This window comes from Salvelinus alpinus, chromosome 19 (genome assembly GCF_045679555.1).
Source record: "Salvelinus alpinus chromosome 19, SLU_Salpinus.1, whole genome shotgun sequence".
NCBI lineage: Eukaryota > Metazoa > Chordata > Actinopteri > Salmoniformes > Salmonidae > Salvelinus > Salvelinus alpinus.
Window position 1 is genome coordinate 7,711,277 of NC_092104.1, and position 13,226 is coordinate 7,724,502.

General features: G+C 42.8%; 1 protein-coding gene across 3 annotated transcripts in view; it reads right to left on the reverse strand.

Annotated features, from left to right (window-relative positions):
* The window catches only part of LOC139544943 (phospholipid-transporting ATPase ID-like), a 53,344-nt gene that overhangs the window by 34,789 nt on the left and 5,329 nt on the right, over positions 1 to 13,226 (reverse strand). For all 3 annotated transcript variants that reach the window (XM_071352169.1, XM_071352171.1, XM_071352170.1), the window contains 2 exons: positions 1,804 to 1,880; positions 1,074 to 1,132 (listed from right to left, as the gene is read on the reverse strand). In XM_071352169.1, coding sequence (XP_071208270.1) covers positions 1,074 to 1,132; positions 1,804 to 1,846 — 102 coding nt within the window. In that variant the 5' untranslated portion in view covers positions 1,847 to 1,880. The remainder of the gene's footprint in view (positions 1 to 1,073; positions 1,133 to 1,803; positions 1,881 to 13,226) is intronic.

The following is a 13,226-nucleotide window of genomic DNA, read 5'->3' on the forward strand; positions in this document are numbered from 1 at the left end:
CAGGGGACTGATCTATACTCAACACAGCAACATATATAGTCTGGTCCCAGGGGACTGAACTATACTCAGTACAGTAACATATATAGTCTGTTCCCAGGGGACTGATCTATACTCAACACAGTAACATATATAGTCTGGTCCCAGGGGACTGAACTATACTCAGTACAGTAACATATATAGTCTGTTCCCAGGGGACTGATCTATACTCAGTACAGTAACATATATAGTCTGGTTCCAGGGGACTGATCTATACTCAGTACAGTAACATATATAGTCTGGTCCCAGGGGACTGAACTATACTCAGTACAGTAACATATATAGTCTGGTTCCAGGGGACTGATCTATACTCAGTACAGTAACATATATAGTCTGGTCCCAGGGGACTGAACTATACTCAGTACAGTAACATATATAGTCTGTTCCCAGGGGACTGATCTATACTCAGTACAGTAACATATATAGTCTGGTTCCAGGGGACTGATCTATACTCAGTACAGTAACATATATAGTCTGGTCCCAGGGGACTGATCTATACTCAACACAGTAACATGTTGTCTGGTCCCAGGGGACTGATCTATACTCAACACAGTAACATATATAGTCTGGTCCCAGGGGACTGATCTATACTCAACACAGTAACATATATAGTCTGTTCCCAGGGGACTGATCTATACTCAACACAGTAACATATATAGTCTGTTCCCAGGGGACTGATCTATACTCAGTACAGTAACATATATAGTCTGGTACCAGGGGACTGATCTATACTCAACACAGTAACATATATAGTCTGGTCCCAGGGGACTGATCTATACTCAACACAGCAACATATATAGTCTGGTCCCAGGGGACTGATATATACTCAACACAGTAACATGTCTGGTACCAGGGGACTGATCTATACTCAACACAGTAACATATATAGTCTGGTCCCAGGGGACTGATCTATACTCAATACAAAAGGCCTACCCAAACACACATGCACACAAACCAGGATGGTGAAACATATGTTTTACCCCTGTGAATACCATATACATAGGCACCCTCATACACACACACTCAACTAAACTCACCGCATATGTGAAGGAGAGGTTATGCTCTCTGTCGTTTGCCCTCAGTTTCCTCTCCAGCTCTGTGAGAACAGGAGAAACAGAGAGACAGAGAGACAGAGAGACAGAGAGACAGAGAGACAGACAGACAGACAGACAGACAGACAGACAGACAGACAGACAGACAGACAGACAGACAGACAGACAGAGACAGACAGACAGACAGACAGACAGACAGACAGATAGATAGATAGATAGATAGATAGATAGATAGATAGATAGATAGATAGATAGATAGATAGATAGATAGATAGATAGATAGATAGATAGAGAGAGGGGGAGAAAGAGAGCCGGACAGAAGACACAGCAAGAGAGAGCGAGGGAGAGAGAGAGAGAAAGAGCGAGAACAGGACAGAGAGACAAAGAGGGAGAGAGAGACAGAGGGAGAGAACAGGACAGAGAGGGAGAGAGAGAGAGAGAGACCCAGGAGAGCAACACAATTAGACCCAGCCAAATCATGAGAAAATAAAAAGATAATTACTTGACAGTGTATACTGTAAGTATTTCATTTTGACTATATAGTAAGGTAATACTGCAGTAATAAAGAGTAAAACTGCAGTAATGTCTTCTCTGAACTGAGTGGCTGAGATGGGGAGATGGGAGAGAAAAGGAGAGGACAGATGACGGGGTAGCCATTCTCTGTATTTTGAACTATGAAACATCATGAGAACAGGGAAGTTGGTCGCCTCCTCACCTCTCTCTTTCTTCTTGGCACAGTCCAGCCCAAAGAACGTCATCTTCTCTGCTTCTTCATCTACCCGTGGTGTTTATCTGGGGAAAGAGAGACCAGGATATGTTGTGTACTGACCTACCATTCCATTCACACAATAACACAAGCAACACCTTGGCTCGACTATCGTTGCGACTACCGTCTCAGTGTGAAACGTGGATCTTTAAAAGTCCGTTGTTGATCCTAAATGGGTTCTGCTTCTCCTGGAGAGGTGGTTCTGAGTTTGTTAGTCAAACTTACGTACGAGAGGTTGAATTCTCCCCAACAACCACACAGTTCAGTGCATTTACTGTAACAGGGCTGGACTATGCTGCCATTTCATTGCTATTAAATCATTTTCCATAAAGTGCTCTATGAGGTGTTCAGTACCCAACCCCATCTCTCTCTCTCTCTCTCTCTCTCTCTCTCTCTCTCTCTCTCTCTCTCTCTCTCTCTCTCTCTCTCTCTCTCTGCCTCTCTCTCTCTGCCTCTCTCTCTCTCTCTCCTTCCCCCCTCTCTCTCTCTCTCTCCTTCTCTCTCTCTCTCTCCTTCTCCCCCTCGCTCTCTCTCTCTCTCTATCTCTCTCTCTCCTCTCCTCTCCCTCCCTCTCTCTCTCTCTCCCTCTCTCTCTGGGATGTGGTGGTGAGTCAAAGGGAGGTTCCCCGTAAAATGGCCAGACACCCTCCCCATGGTCTAAACACACTCCATATCTACTGCAATGGCATGTGTGTGTATTTTCACATGTTGAGTTAAAATTTCACATGTGGAACCATATTTTCACATGTATTAAAGGTAGAGCTGTTGTCACCACAATGGACTGTTATCACCACTGCTGTCACCACAATGGGCTGTTATTACCACAATGGACTGTTGTCACCACAATGGGCTGTTATCACCACTGCTGTCACCACAATGGGCTGTTATTACCACAATGGACTGTTGTCACCACAATGGGCTGTTATCACCACAGTGGGCTGTTGTCACCACAATGGACTGTTATTACCACAATGGACTGTTGTCACCACAATGGACTGTTATCACCACTGCTGTCACCACAATGGGCTGTTATTACCACAATGGACTGTTATCACCACTGCTGTCACCACAATGGGCTGTTATTACCACAATGGACTGTTGTCACCACAATGGACTGTTATCACCACTGCTGTCACCACAATGGGCTGTTATTACCACAATGGACTGTTGTCACCACAATGGGCTGTTATCACCACAGTGGGCTGTTGTCACCACAATGGACTGTTATTACCACAATGGACTGTTGTCACCACAATGGACTGTTGTCACCACAATGGACTGTTGTCACCACAATGGACTGTTGTCACCACAATGGGCTGTTATCACCACAATGGGCTGTTATCACCACAATGGGCTGTTATCACCACAATGGACTGTTATCACCACTGCTGTCACCACAATGGACTGTCTGTCTGCATGTCTGTGTGTGTAAGGGGGGGCTGCTGTTCAGTATTCCAAGACAGGAAACAGACATTTTAGGATCCCGCCCCTCAGGACTGGCTGCCATGGTGACCTCAGCTCTGGATCTATTTATAACACACGTGTGTGTTTAAGAATGAGTGTCTTAAAACAGAGGCACAGAAAGTCCCCAATCTGCTGAAATACATACACACCCACTCGTGCAAGCACGCGGACAAACACACAAACGCACACACACAAACGCACACACACAAACGCACACACACACACACACACACACACACACACACACACACACACACACACACACACACACACACACACACACACACACACACACACACACACACACACACACACACACACACACACACACACACACACACACACCTTCCAGTGTCACCTTCAACCCTACCAGGCGGCTATACAGCCCGCTCAAAAACACTTCACAGTACATTTTCCATCCCACTATGGGTTTCGTTGCCAAACAAGGCACATCATTAAAGCAATGAGGAGAAGCTGATTTTTACCAACCATACCGGATGTAGCTTTTTAAATGAGCTGTAAGAGAATGTCAACAGGAATACGATATCCATCCAGAGTGATCATGCTGTATAATCACATCCTTCATAAGGTCTGATTAAGTTTTAATTCTAAATGTTAAACGTTAACTTTTAAAATGTTGAGAATATTAAAGCTTGTGTTTTTGGCAAAATCTCTATATTTCCAGCCTTGACAGCCTCCACACACACACAGCAAGACCACAGAGAGGCAAGGCTGCTAGGAGTGTGTGTGTGTGTGTGTGTGTGTGTGTGTGTGTGTGTGTGTGTGTGTGTGTGTGTGTGTGTGTGTGTGTGTGTGTGTGTGTGTGTGTGTGTGTGTGTGTGTGTGTGTGTGTGTTTGCGTGTGTGTGTTGGAGAGAGAGAGACAGATGGAGGCCTTGTCTTTCTCCAGACCTGGTGCCAGTGAACCTTATGACTAAATACTGAACTGAACACTGAACTGAACACTGAGGTCAAACTTATGACTGAACACTGAACTGAACACTGAGGTGTTTGTGTATACTTCTTCAAATAATGCCACACCATCTCTGGTGTCAGTCTTATCCTCACAGAAGACCACACCATCTATGGTGTCAGTCTTATCCTCACAGAAGACCACACCATCTCTGGATTCAGTCTTATCCTCACAGAAGACCACACCATCTCTGGATTCAGTCTTATCCTCACAGAAGTCCACACCATCTCTGGATTCAGTCTTATCCTCACAGAAGACCACACCATCTCTGGATTCAGTCTTATCCTCACAGAAGACCACACCATCTCTGGATTCAGTCTTATCCTCACAGAAGACCACACCATCTCTGTTGTCAGTCTTATCCTCACAGAAGACCACACCATCTCTGTTGTCAGTCTTATCCTCACAGAAGACCACACCATCTCTGTTGTCAGTCATATCCTCACAGAAGACCACACCATCTCTGTTGTCAGTCTTATCCTCACAGAAGACCACACCATCTCTGTTGTCAGTCTTATCCTCACAGAAGACCACACCATCTCTGTTGTCAGTCTTATCCTCACAGAAGACCACACCATCTCTGTTGTCAGTCTTATCCTCACAGAAGAGCACACCATCTCTGTTGTCAGTCTTATCCTCACAGAAGAGCACACCATCTCTGTTGTCAGTCTTATCCTCACAGAAGACCACACCATCTCTGTTGTCAGTCTTATCCTCACAGAAGACCACACCATCTCTGGATTCAGTCTTATCCTCACAGAAGACCACACCATCTCTGGATTCAGTCTTATCCTCACAGAAGACCACACCATCTCTGGATTCAGTCTTATCCTCACAGAAGACCACACCATCTCTGGATTCAGTCTTATCCTCACAGAAGACCACACCATCTCTGGATTCAGTCTTATCCTCACAGAAGACCACACCATCTCTGTTGTCAGTCTTATCCTCACAGAAGACCACACCATCTCTGTTGTCAGTCTTATCCTCACAGAAGACCACACCATCTCTGTTGTCAGTCATATCCTCACAGAAGACCACACCATCTCTGTTGTCAGTCTTATCCTCACAGAAGACCACACCATCTCTGTTGTCAGTCTTATCCTCACAGAAGAGCACACCATCTCTGTTGTCAGTCTTATCCTCACAGAAGAGCACACCATCTCTGTTGTCAGTCTTATCCTCACAGAAGACCACACCATCTCTGTTGTCAGTCTTATCCTCACAGAAGACCACACCATCTCTGGATTCAGTCTTATCCTTGTCTCCCAGTCTTTCACCTGACTGGACCAAAGTCAGGGATTCAATCAACGGCACATTGTCGACAAGTGGACTGAAAATGTGTTTCTATAAGAAAAGGCCCATCCATTCTTTAACCATCCCACTATAAAGTAACAGTCTGATTGTTGAAAGCTCTATCCAGAGTCCTGAGTGCTCTGCACCCCATATACAGTTGAAGTCGGAAGTTTACATACACTTAGGCTGGATTCATTAAAACTAGTTTTTCAACCACCCCACAATTTCTTGTTAACAAACTATAGTTTTGGCAAGTCGGTTAGGACAATTTTCCCAAAAATTGTTTACAGACATATAATTTCACTTATAATTCACTGTATCACAAAAAGTTTACATACACGAAGTTGACTGTGCCTTTAAACAGCTTGAACATTTTCAGAAAATGATGCCATGGCTTTAGAAGCTTCTGATAGGCTAATTGACATAATTTGAGTCAATTGGAGGTGTACCTGTGGATGTATTTCATGGCCTACCTTCAAACTCAGTGTCTCTTTGCTTGACATCATGGGAAAATCTAAAGAAATCAGCCAAGACCTCAGAAAATAATTGTAGACCTCCACAAGTCTGGTTCATCTTTGGGAGCAATTTCCAAATGCCTGAAGAAACAACATTCATCTGTACAAACAATAATACACAAGTATAAACACCATGGGACGACTGCACATGGGGACAAAGATCGTACTTTTTGGAGAAATGTCCTCTGGTCTGATGAAACAAAAATAGAACTGCTTGGCCATAAAGACAATCGTTATGTTAGGAGGAAAAAGGGAGAGGCTTGCAAGCCGAAGATCACCATCCCAACCGTGAAGCACAGGGGTGGCAGCATCATGTTGTGGGGGTGCTTTGCTGCAGGAGGGACTGGTGCCCTTCACAAAATAGATGGCATCATGAGAAAGGAATATTCTGTGGATATGTTGAAGCAACAATTCAAGATATCAGTCAGGAAGATAAAACTTGGTTGCAAATGGGTCTTCCAGATGGACAATGACCCCAAGTATACTTCCAAAGTTGTGGCAAATGGCTTAAGGACAACACAGTCAAGGTATTGGAGTTGCCATCATAAAGCCCTGACCTCAATCCCGTAGAAAATTTGTGAGCAGAACTGAAAAAGCGTGTGCGAGCAAGGAGGCCTACAAACTTGACTCTGTTACACCAGGCAATGCTACCAAATGCTAATTTAGTTTTTGTAAACTTCTGACCCACTGGGGATTCGTTGAAAGAAAAACGCTGAAATAAATCATTCTCTCTACTATTATTTTGACATCTCACATTCTTAAAAGTAAGTGGTGATACTAACTGACCTAAAACAGGACATTTCTACTAGGGTTAAATGTCAGGAATTGTGAAAAACTGAGTTTAAATGTATTTGGCTAAGGTGTATGTAATCTTCCGACTTCAACTGTAAATGTCTTGTCATTCTGAGACGTCATGTTCAGTTGATCGTAGTTCTGTCAACAGATAGCTGGACAGGAATAACACCTCTCTGCTGTTATCAGCTACCTGGTTATAATTAGACTTCTCTGTTACTGTACTGTATGTATGTATGCTGCACTGAAGCTGGCTTTTTCCTGAGTGAAAATGACGTTTGAGTTAGAGCTGTTTGAAGGGGAGCGGAGGAAGTGGAGCGGAGATTGCTAAGGGTGGCCTCCCCCGTGTGGGCATGTGTGTGTTGTAGAGTTAGAAACAGAGAGAGAAACAGAGAGAGAGACAGAGACAGACAGAGAGACAGAGAGAGACAGAGAGAGAAAGAGAGACAGAGAGAGAAAGAGAGACAGAGAGAGAGAGAGACAGAGAGAGAGAGAGACAGAGAGACAGAGAGAAAGAGAGACAGATGGAGGCCTGGCCTTGCTCAAGCTTATGACTGAACACTGAGGTGTTTGTGTATACCTCTTCAAATAATTCCACATTATCTCTGGTGTCAGTCTTATCCTCACAGAAGACAAACACTATCTCTGGTGTCAGTCATATCCTTGTCTCCCAGTCTTTCACTGGACTGGACCAAAGTCAGGGATTCAATCAACGGCACATTGTCGACAAGTGCACTGAAAATGTGTTTCTATAAGAAAAGGCCCATCCATTCTTTAACCATCCCACTATAAAGTAACAGTCTGATTGTTAAAAGCTCTATCCAGAGTACTAAGCGCTCTGCACCCCAGCTAAATGTCTTGTCATTCTGAGACGTCATGTTCAGTTGATCGTAGTTCTGTCAACAGATAGCTGGACAGGAATAACACCTCTCTGCTGTTATCAGCTACCTGGTTATAATTAGACTTCTCTGTTACTGTACTGTATGTATGTATGCTGCACTGAAGCTGGCTTTTTCCTGAGTGAAAATGACGTTTGAGTTAGAGCTGCTTGAAGGAGAGCGGAGGAAGTGGAGTGGAGATTGCTAAGGGTGGCCTCCCCCGTGTCTGTCTGTCTGTCTGTCTGTCTGTCTGTCTGTCTGTCTGTCTGTCTGTCTGTCTGTCTGTCTGTCTGTCTGTCTGTCTGTCTGTGTGTGTGTGTCAGAAGACTAATGTGACTCCTTTACAATGTTCACAATGGCTGCATAAGATGTCGCACCTCTTGAGTGTGCACTGTTATACGTTACAGGTACACACAATATCTACATTACTGACCCATTTACACACTAACTAATACACCAAGTGTGACACAATCTCTTTCTCTCTAAGGGACTTTTAGGAAGTATGGTAATACATAGCTGAAACCTGTAGCGACAGAAAGCCTTAATTATCTGCTGATAGTAGATCACAATAGAAGGAAGCCTTGATGACAGACCAGATCGCACCAGACCAGAACAGACTGGTCCAGAATAGAACAGAATAGAACAGACCATTCCAGAACAGACTGGACCAGAAAAGACCAGAATATTACAGACTGTTCCAGAACAGACTGGACCAGAATAGAACAGACCAGACGGGACCAGAATATAACAGAATAGAACAGACCAGACGGGACAAGACTAGACTGGACCAGAACAGCTCACACTGAAGGACAGAAAGGAAAAAAACTGTTTCGGGCTGAATGCCCCCGACAGAGCTGGGAGTACTACTGATCAACCAGACATTATGTCAATACTACAGTACTACTGACTAACCAGACATTATGTCAATACTACTGACTAACCAGACATTATGTCAATACTACTGTAATACTGACTAACCAGACATTATATCAATACTACTGACTAACCAGACATTATGTCAATACTACTGTACTACTGACTAACCAGACATTATGTCAATACTACTGTACTACTGATCAACCAGACATTATGTCAATAATACAGTACTACTGACTAACCAGACATTATGTCAATACTACTGTACTACTGACTAACCAGACATTATGTCAATACTACTGATCAACCAAACATTATGTCAATACTACAGTAATACTGACCAACCAGACATTATGTCACTACTACAGTAATACTGACTAACCAGACATTATGTCAATACTACTGACTAACCAGACATTATGTCAATACTACAGTACTACTGACTAACCAGACATTTTGTCACTACTACAGTACTACTGACTAACCAGACATTATGTCACTACTACAGTACTACTGACTAACCAGACATTATGTCAAATCTACAGTACTACTGACTAACCAGACACTATGTCACTACTACAGTACTACTGACTAACCAGACATTATGTCACTACTACAGTAATACTGACTAACCAGACATTATATCAATACTACTGATCAACCAGACATTATGTCAATACTACAGTACTACTGACTAACCAGACATTATGTCAATACTACCGACCAACCAGACATTATGTCAATACTACAGTATTACTGACCAACCAGACATTATGTCAATACTACAGTACTACTGACTAACCAGACACTATGTCAATACTACACTACAGTAAAGCATGGGCCATGGTAAAACACTGTGACAGTAAAGCATGGGCCATGGTAAAACACTGTGACAGTAAAGCATGGACCATGGTAAAACACTATGACAGTAAAGCATGGACCATGGTAAAACACTGTGACAGTAAAGCATGGACCATGGTAAAACACTATGACAGTAAAGCATGGACCATGGTAAAACACTGTGACAGTAAAGCATGGGCCATGGTAAAACACTGTGACAGTAAAGCATGGACCATGGTAAAACACTGTGACAGTAAAGCATGGACCATGGTAAAACACTATGACAGTAAAGCATGGACCATGGTAAAACACTATGACAGTAAAGCATGGACCATGGTAAAACACTATGACAGTAAAGCATGGACCATGGTAAAACACTATGACAGTAAAGCATGGACCATGGTAAAACACTATGACAGTAAAGCATGGACCATGGTAAAACACTATGACAGTAAAGCATGGACCATGGTAAAACACTGTGACAGTAAAGCATGGACCATGGTAAAACACTATGACAGTAAAGCATGGACCATGGTAAAACACTATGACAGTAAAGCATGGGCCATGGTAAAACACTATGACAGTAAAGCATGGACCATGGTAAAACACTATGACAGTAAAGCATGGGCCATGGTAAAACACTGTGACAGTAAAGCATGGACCATGGTAAAACACTATGACAGTAAAGCATGGACCATGGTAAAACACTATGACAGTAAAGCATGGGCCATGGTAAAACACTATGACAGTAAAGCATGGACCATGGTAAAACACTGTGACAGTAAAGCATGGGCCATGGTAAAACACTATGACAGTAAAGCATGGACCATGGTAAAACACTATGACAGTAAAGCATGGACCATGGTAAAACACTGTGACAGTAAAGCATGGACCATGGTAAAACACTATGACAGTAAAGCATGGACCATGGTAAAATACTGTGACAGTAAAGCATGGGCCATGGTAAAACACTGTGACAGTAAAGCATGGGCCATGGTAAAACACTATGACAGTAAAGCATGGACCATGGTAAAACACTATGACAGTAAAGCATGGGCCATGGTAAAACACTATGACAGTAAAGCATGGACCATGGTAAAACACTATGACAGTAAAGCATGGACCATGGTAAAACACTATGACAGTAAAGCATGGGCCATGGTAAAACACTATGACAGTAAAGCATGGACCATGGTAAAACACTGTGACAGTAAAGCATGGGCCATGGTAAAACACTGTGACAGTAAAGCATGGGCCATGGTAAAACACTATGACAGTAAAGCATGGACCATGGTAAAACACTATGACAGTAAAGCATGGACCATGGTAAAACACTATGACAGTAAAGCATGGGCCATGGTAAAACATTATGACAGTAAAGCATGGACCATGGTAAAACACTGTGACAGTAAAGCATGGGCCATGGTAAAACACTGTGACAGTAAAGCATGGGCCATGGTAAAACACTATGACAGTAAAGCATGGACCATGGTAAAACACTATGACAGTAAAGCATGGGCCATGGTAAAACACTATGACAGTAAAGCATGGACCATGGTAAAACACTATGACAGTAAAGCATGGACCATGGTAAAACACTATGACAGTAAAGCATGGGCCATGGTAAAACACTATGACAGTAAAGCATGGACCATGGTAAAACACTGTGACAGTAAAGCATGGGCCATGGTAAAACACTATGACAGTAAAGCATGGACCATGGTAAAACACTATGACAGTAAAGCATGGACCATGGTAAAACACTGTGACAGTAAAGCATGGACCATGGTAAAACACTATGACAGTAAAGCATGGACCATGGTAAAACACTGTGACAGTAAAGCATGGGCCATGGTAAAACACTGTGACAGTAAAGCATGGGCCATGGTAAAACACTATGACAGTAAAGCATGGACCATGGTAAAACACTATGACAGTAAAGCATGGGCCATGGTAAAACACTATGACAGTAAAGCATGGGCCATGGTAAAACACTATGACAGTAAAGCATGGACCATGGTAAAACACTATGACAGTAAAGCATGGACCATGGTAAAACACTATGACAGTAAAGCATGGACCATGGTAAAACACTATGACAGTAAAGCATGGGCCATGGTAAAACACTATGACAGTAAAGCATGGACCATGGTAAAACACTATGACAGTAAAGCATGGGCCATGGTAAAACACTATGACAGTAAAGCATGGACCATGGTAAAACACTATGACAGTAAAGCATGGACCATGGTAAAACACTATGACAGTAAAGCATGGACCATGGTAAAACACTATGACAGTAAAGCATGGACCATGGTAAAACACTATGACAGTAAAGCATGGACCATGGTAAAACACTATGACAGTAAAGCATGGACCATGGTAAAACACTATGACAGTAAAGCATGGACCATGGTAAAACACTATGACAGTAAAGCATGGGCCATGGTAAAACACTATGACAGTAAAGCATGGACCATGGTAAAACACTGTGACAGTAAAGCATGGGCCATGGTAAAACACTATGACAGTAAAGCATGGACCATGGTAAAACACTATGACAGTAAAGCATGGACCATGGTAATACACTGTGACAGTAAAGCATGGGCCATGGTAAAACACTGTGACAGTAAAGCATGGACCATGGTAAAACACTGTGACAGTAAAGCATGGGCCATGGTAAAACACTATGACAGTAAAGCATGGACCATGGTAAAACACTATGACAGTAAAGCATGGGCCATGGCAAAACACTATGACAGTAAAGCATGGACCATGGTAAAACACTATGACAGTAAAGCATGGACCATGGTAAAACACTATGACAGTAAAGCATGGGCCATGGTAAAACACTATGACAGTAAAGCATGGACCATGGTAAAACACTATGACAGTAAAGCATGGACCATGGTAAAACACTATGACAGTAAAGCATGGACCATGGTAAAACACTATGACAGTAAAGCATGGACCATGGTAAAACACTATGACAGTAAAGCATGGACCATGGTAAAACACTATGACAGTAAAGCATGGACCATGGTAAAACACTATGACAGTAAAGCATGGACCATGGTAAAACACTATGACAGTAAAGCATGGGCCATGGTAAAACACTATGACAGTAAAGCATGGACCATGGTAAAACACTGTGACAGTAAAGCATGGGCCATGGTAAAACACTATGACAGTAAAGCATGGACCATGGTAAAACACTATGACAGTAAAGCATGGACCATGGTAATACACTGTGACAGTAAAGCATGGGCCATGGTAAAACACTGTGACAGTAAAGCATGGACCATGGTAAAACACTGTGACAGTAAAGCATGGGCCATGGTAAAACACTATGACAGTAAAGCATGGACCATGGTAAAACACTATGACAGTAAAGCATGGACCATGGTAAAACACTGTGACAGTAAAGCATGGACCATGGTAAAACACTATGACAGTAAAGCATGGACCATGGTAAAACACTGTGACAGTAAAGCATGGGCCATGGTAAAACACTGTGACAGTAAAGCATGGGCCATGGTAAAACACTATGACAGTAAAGCATGGACCATGGTAAAACACTATGACAGTAAAGCATGGGCCATGGTAAAACACTATGACAGTAAAGCATGGGCCATGGTAAAACACTATGACAGTAAAGCATGGACCATGGTAAAACACTATGACAGTAAAGCATGGACCATGGTAAAACACTATGACAGTAAAGCATGGACCATGGTAA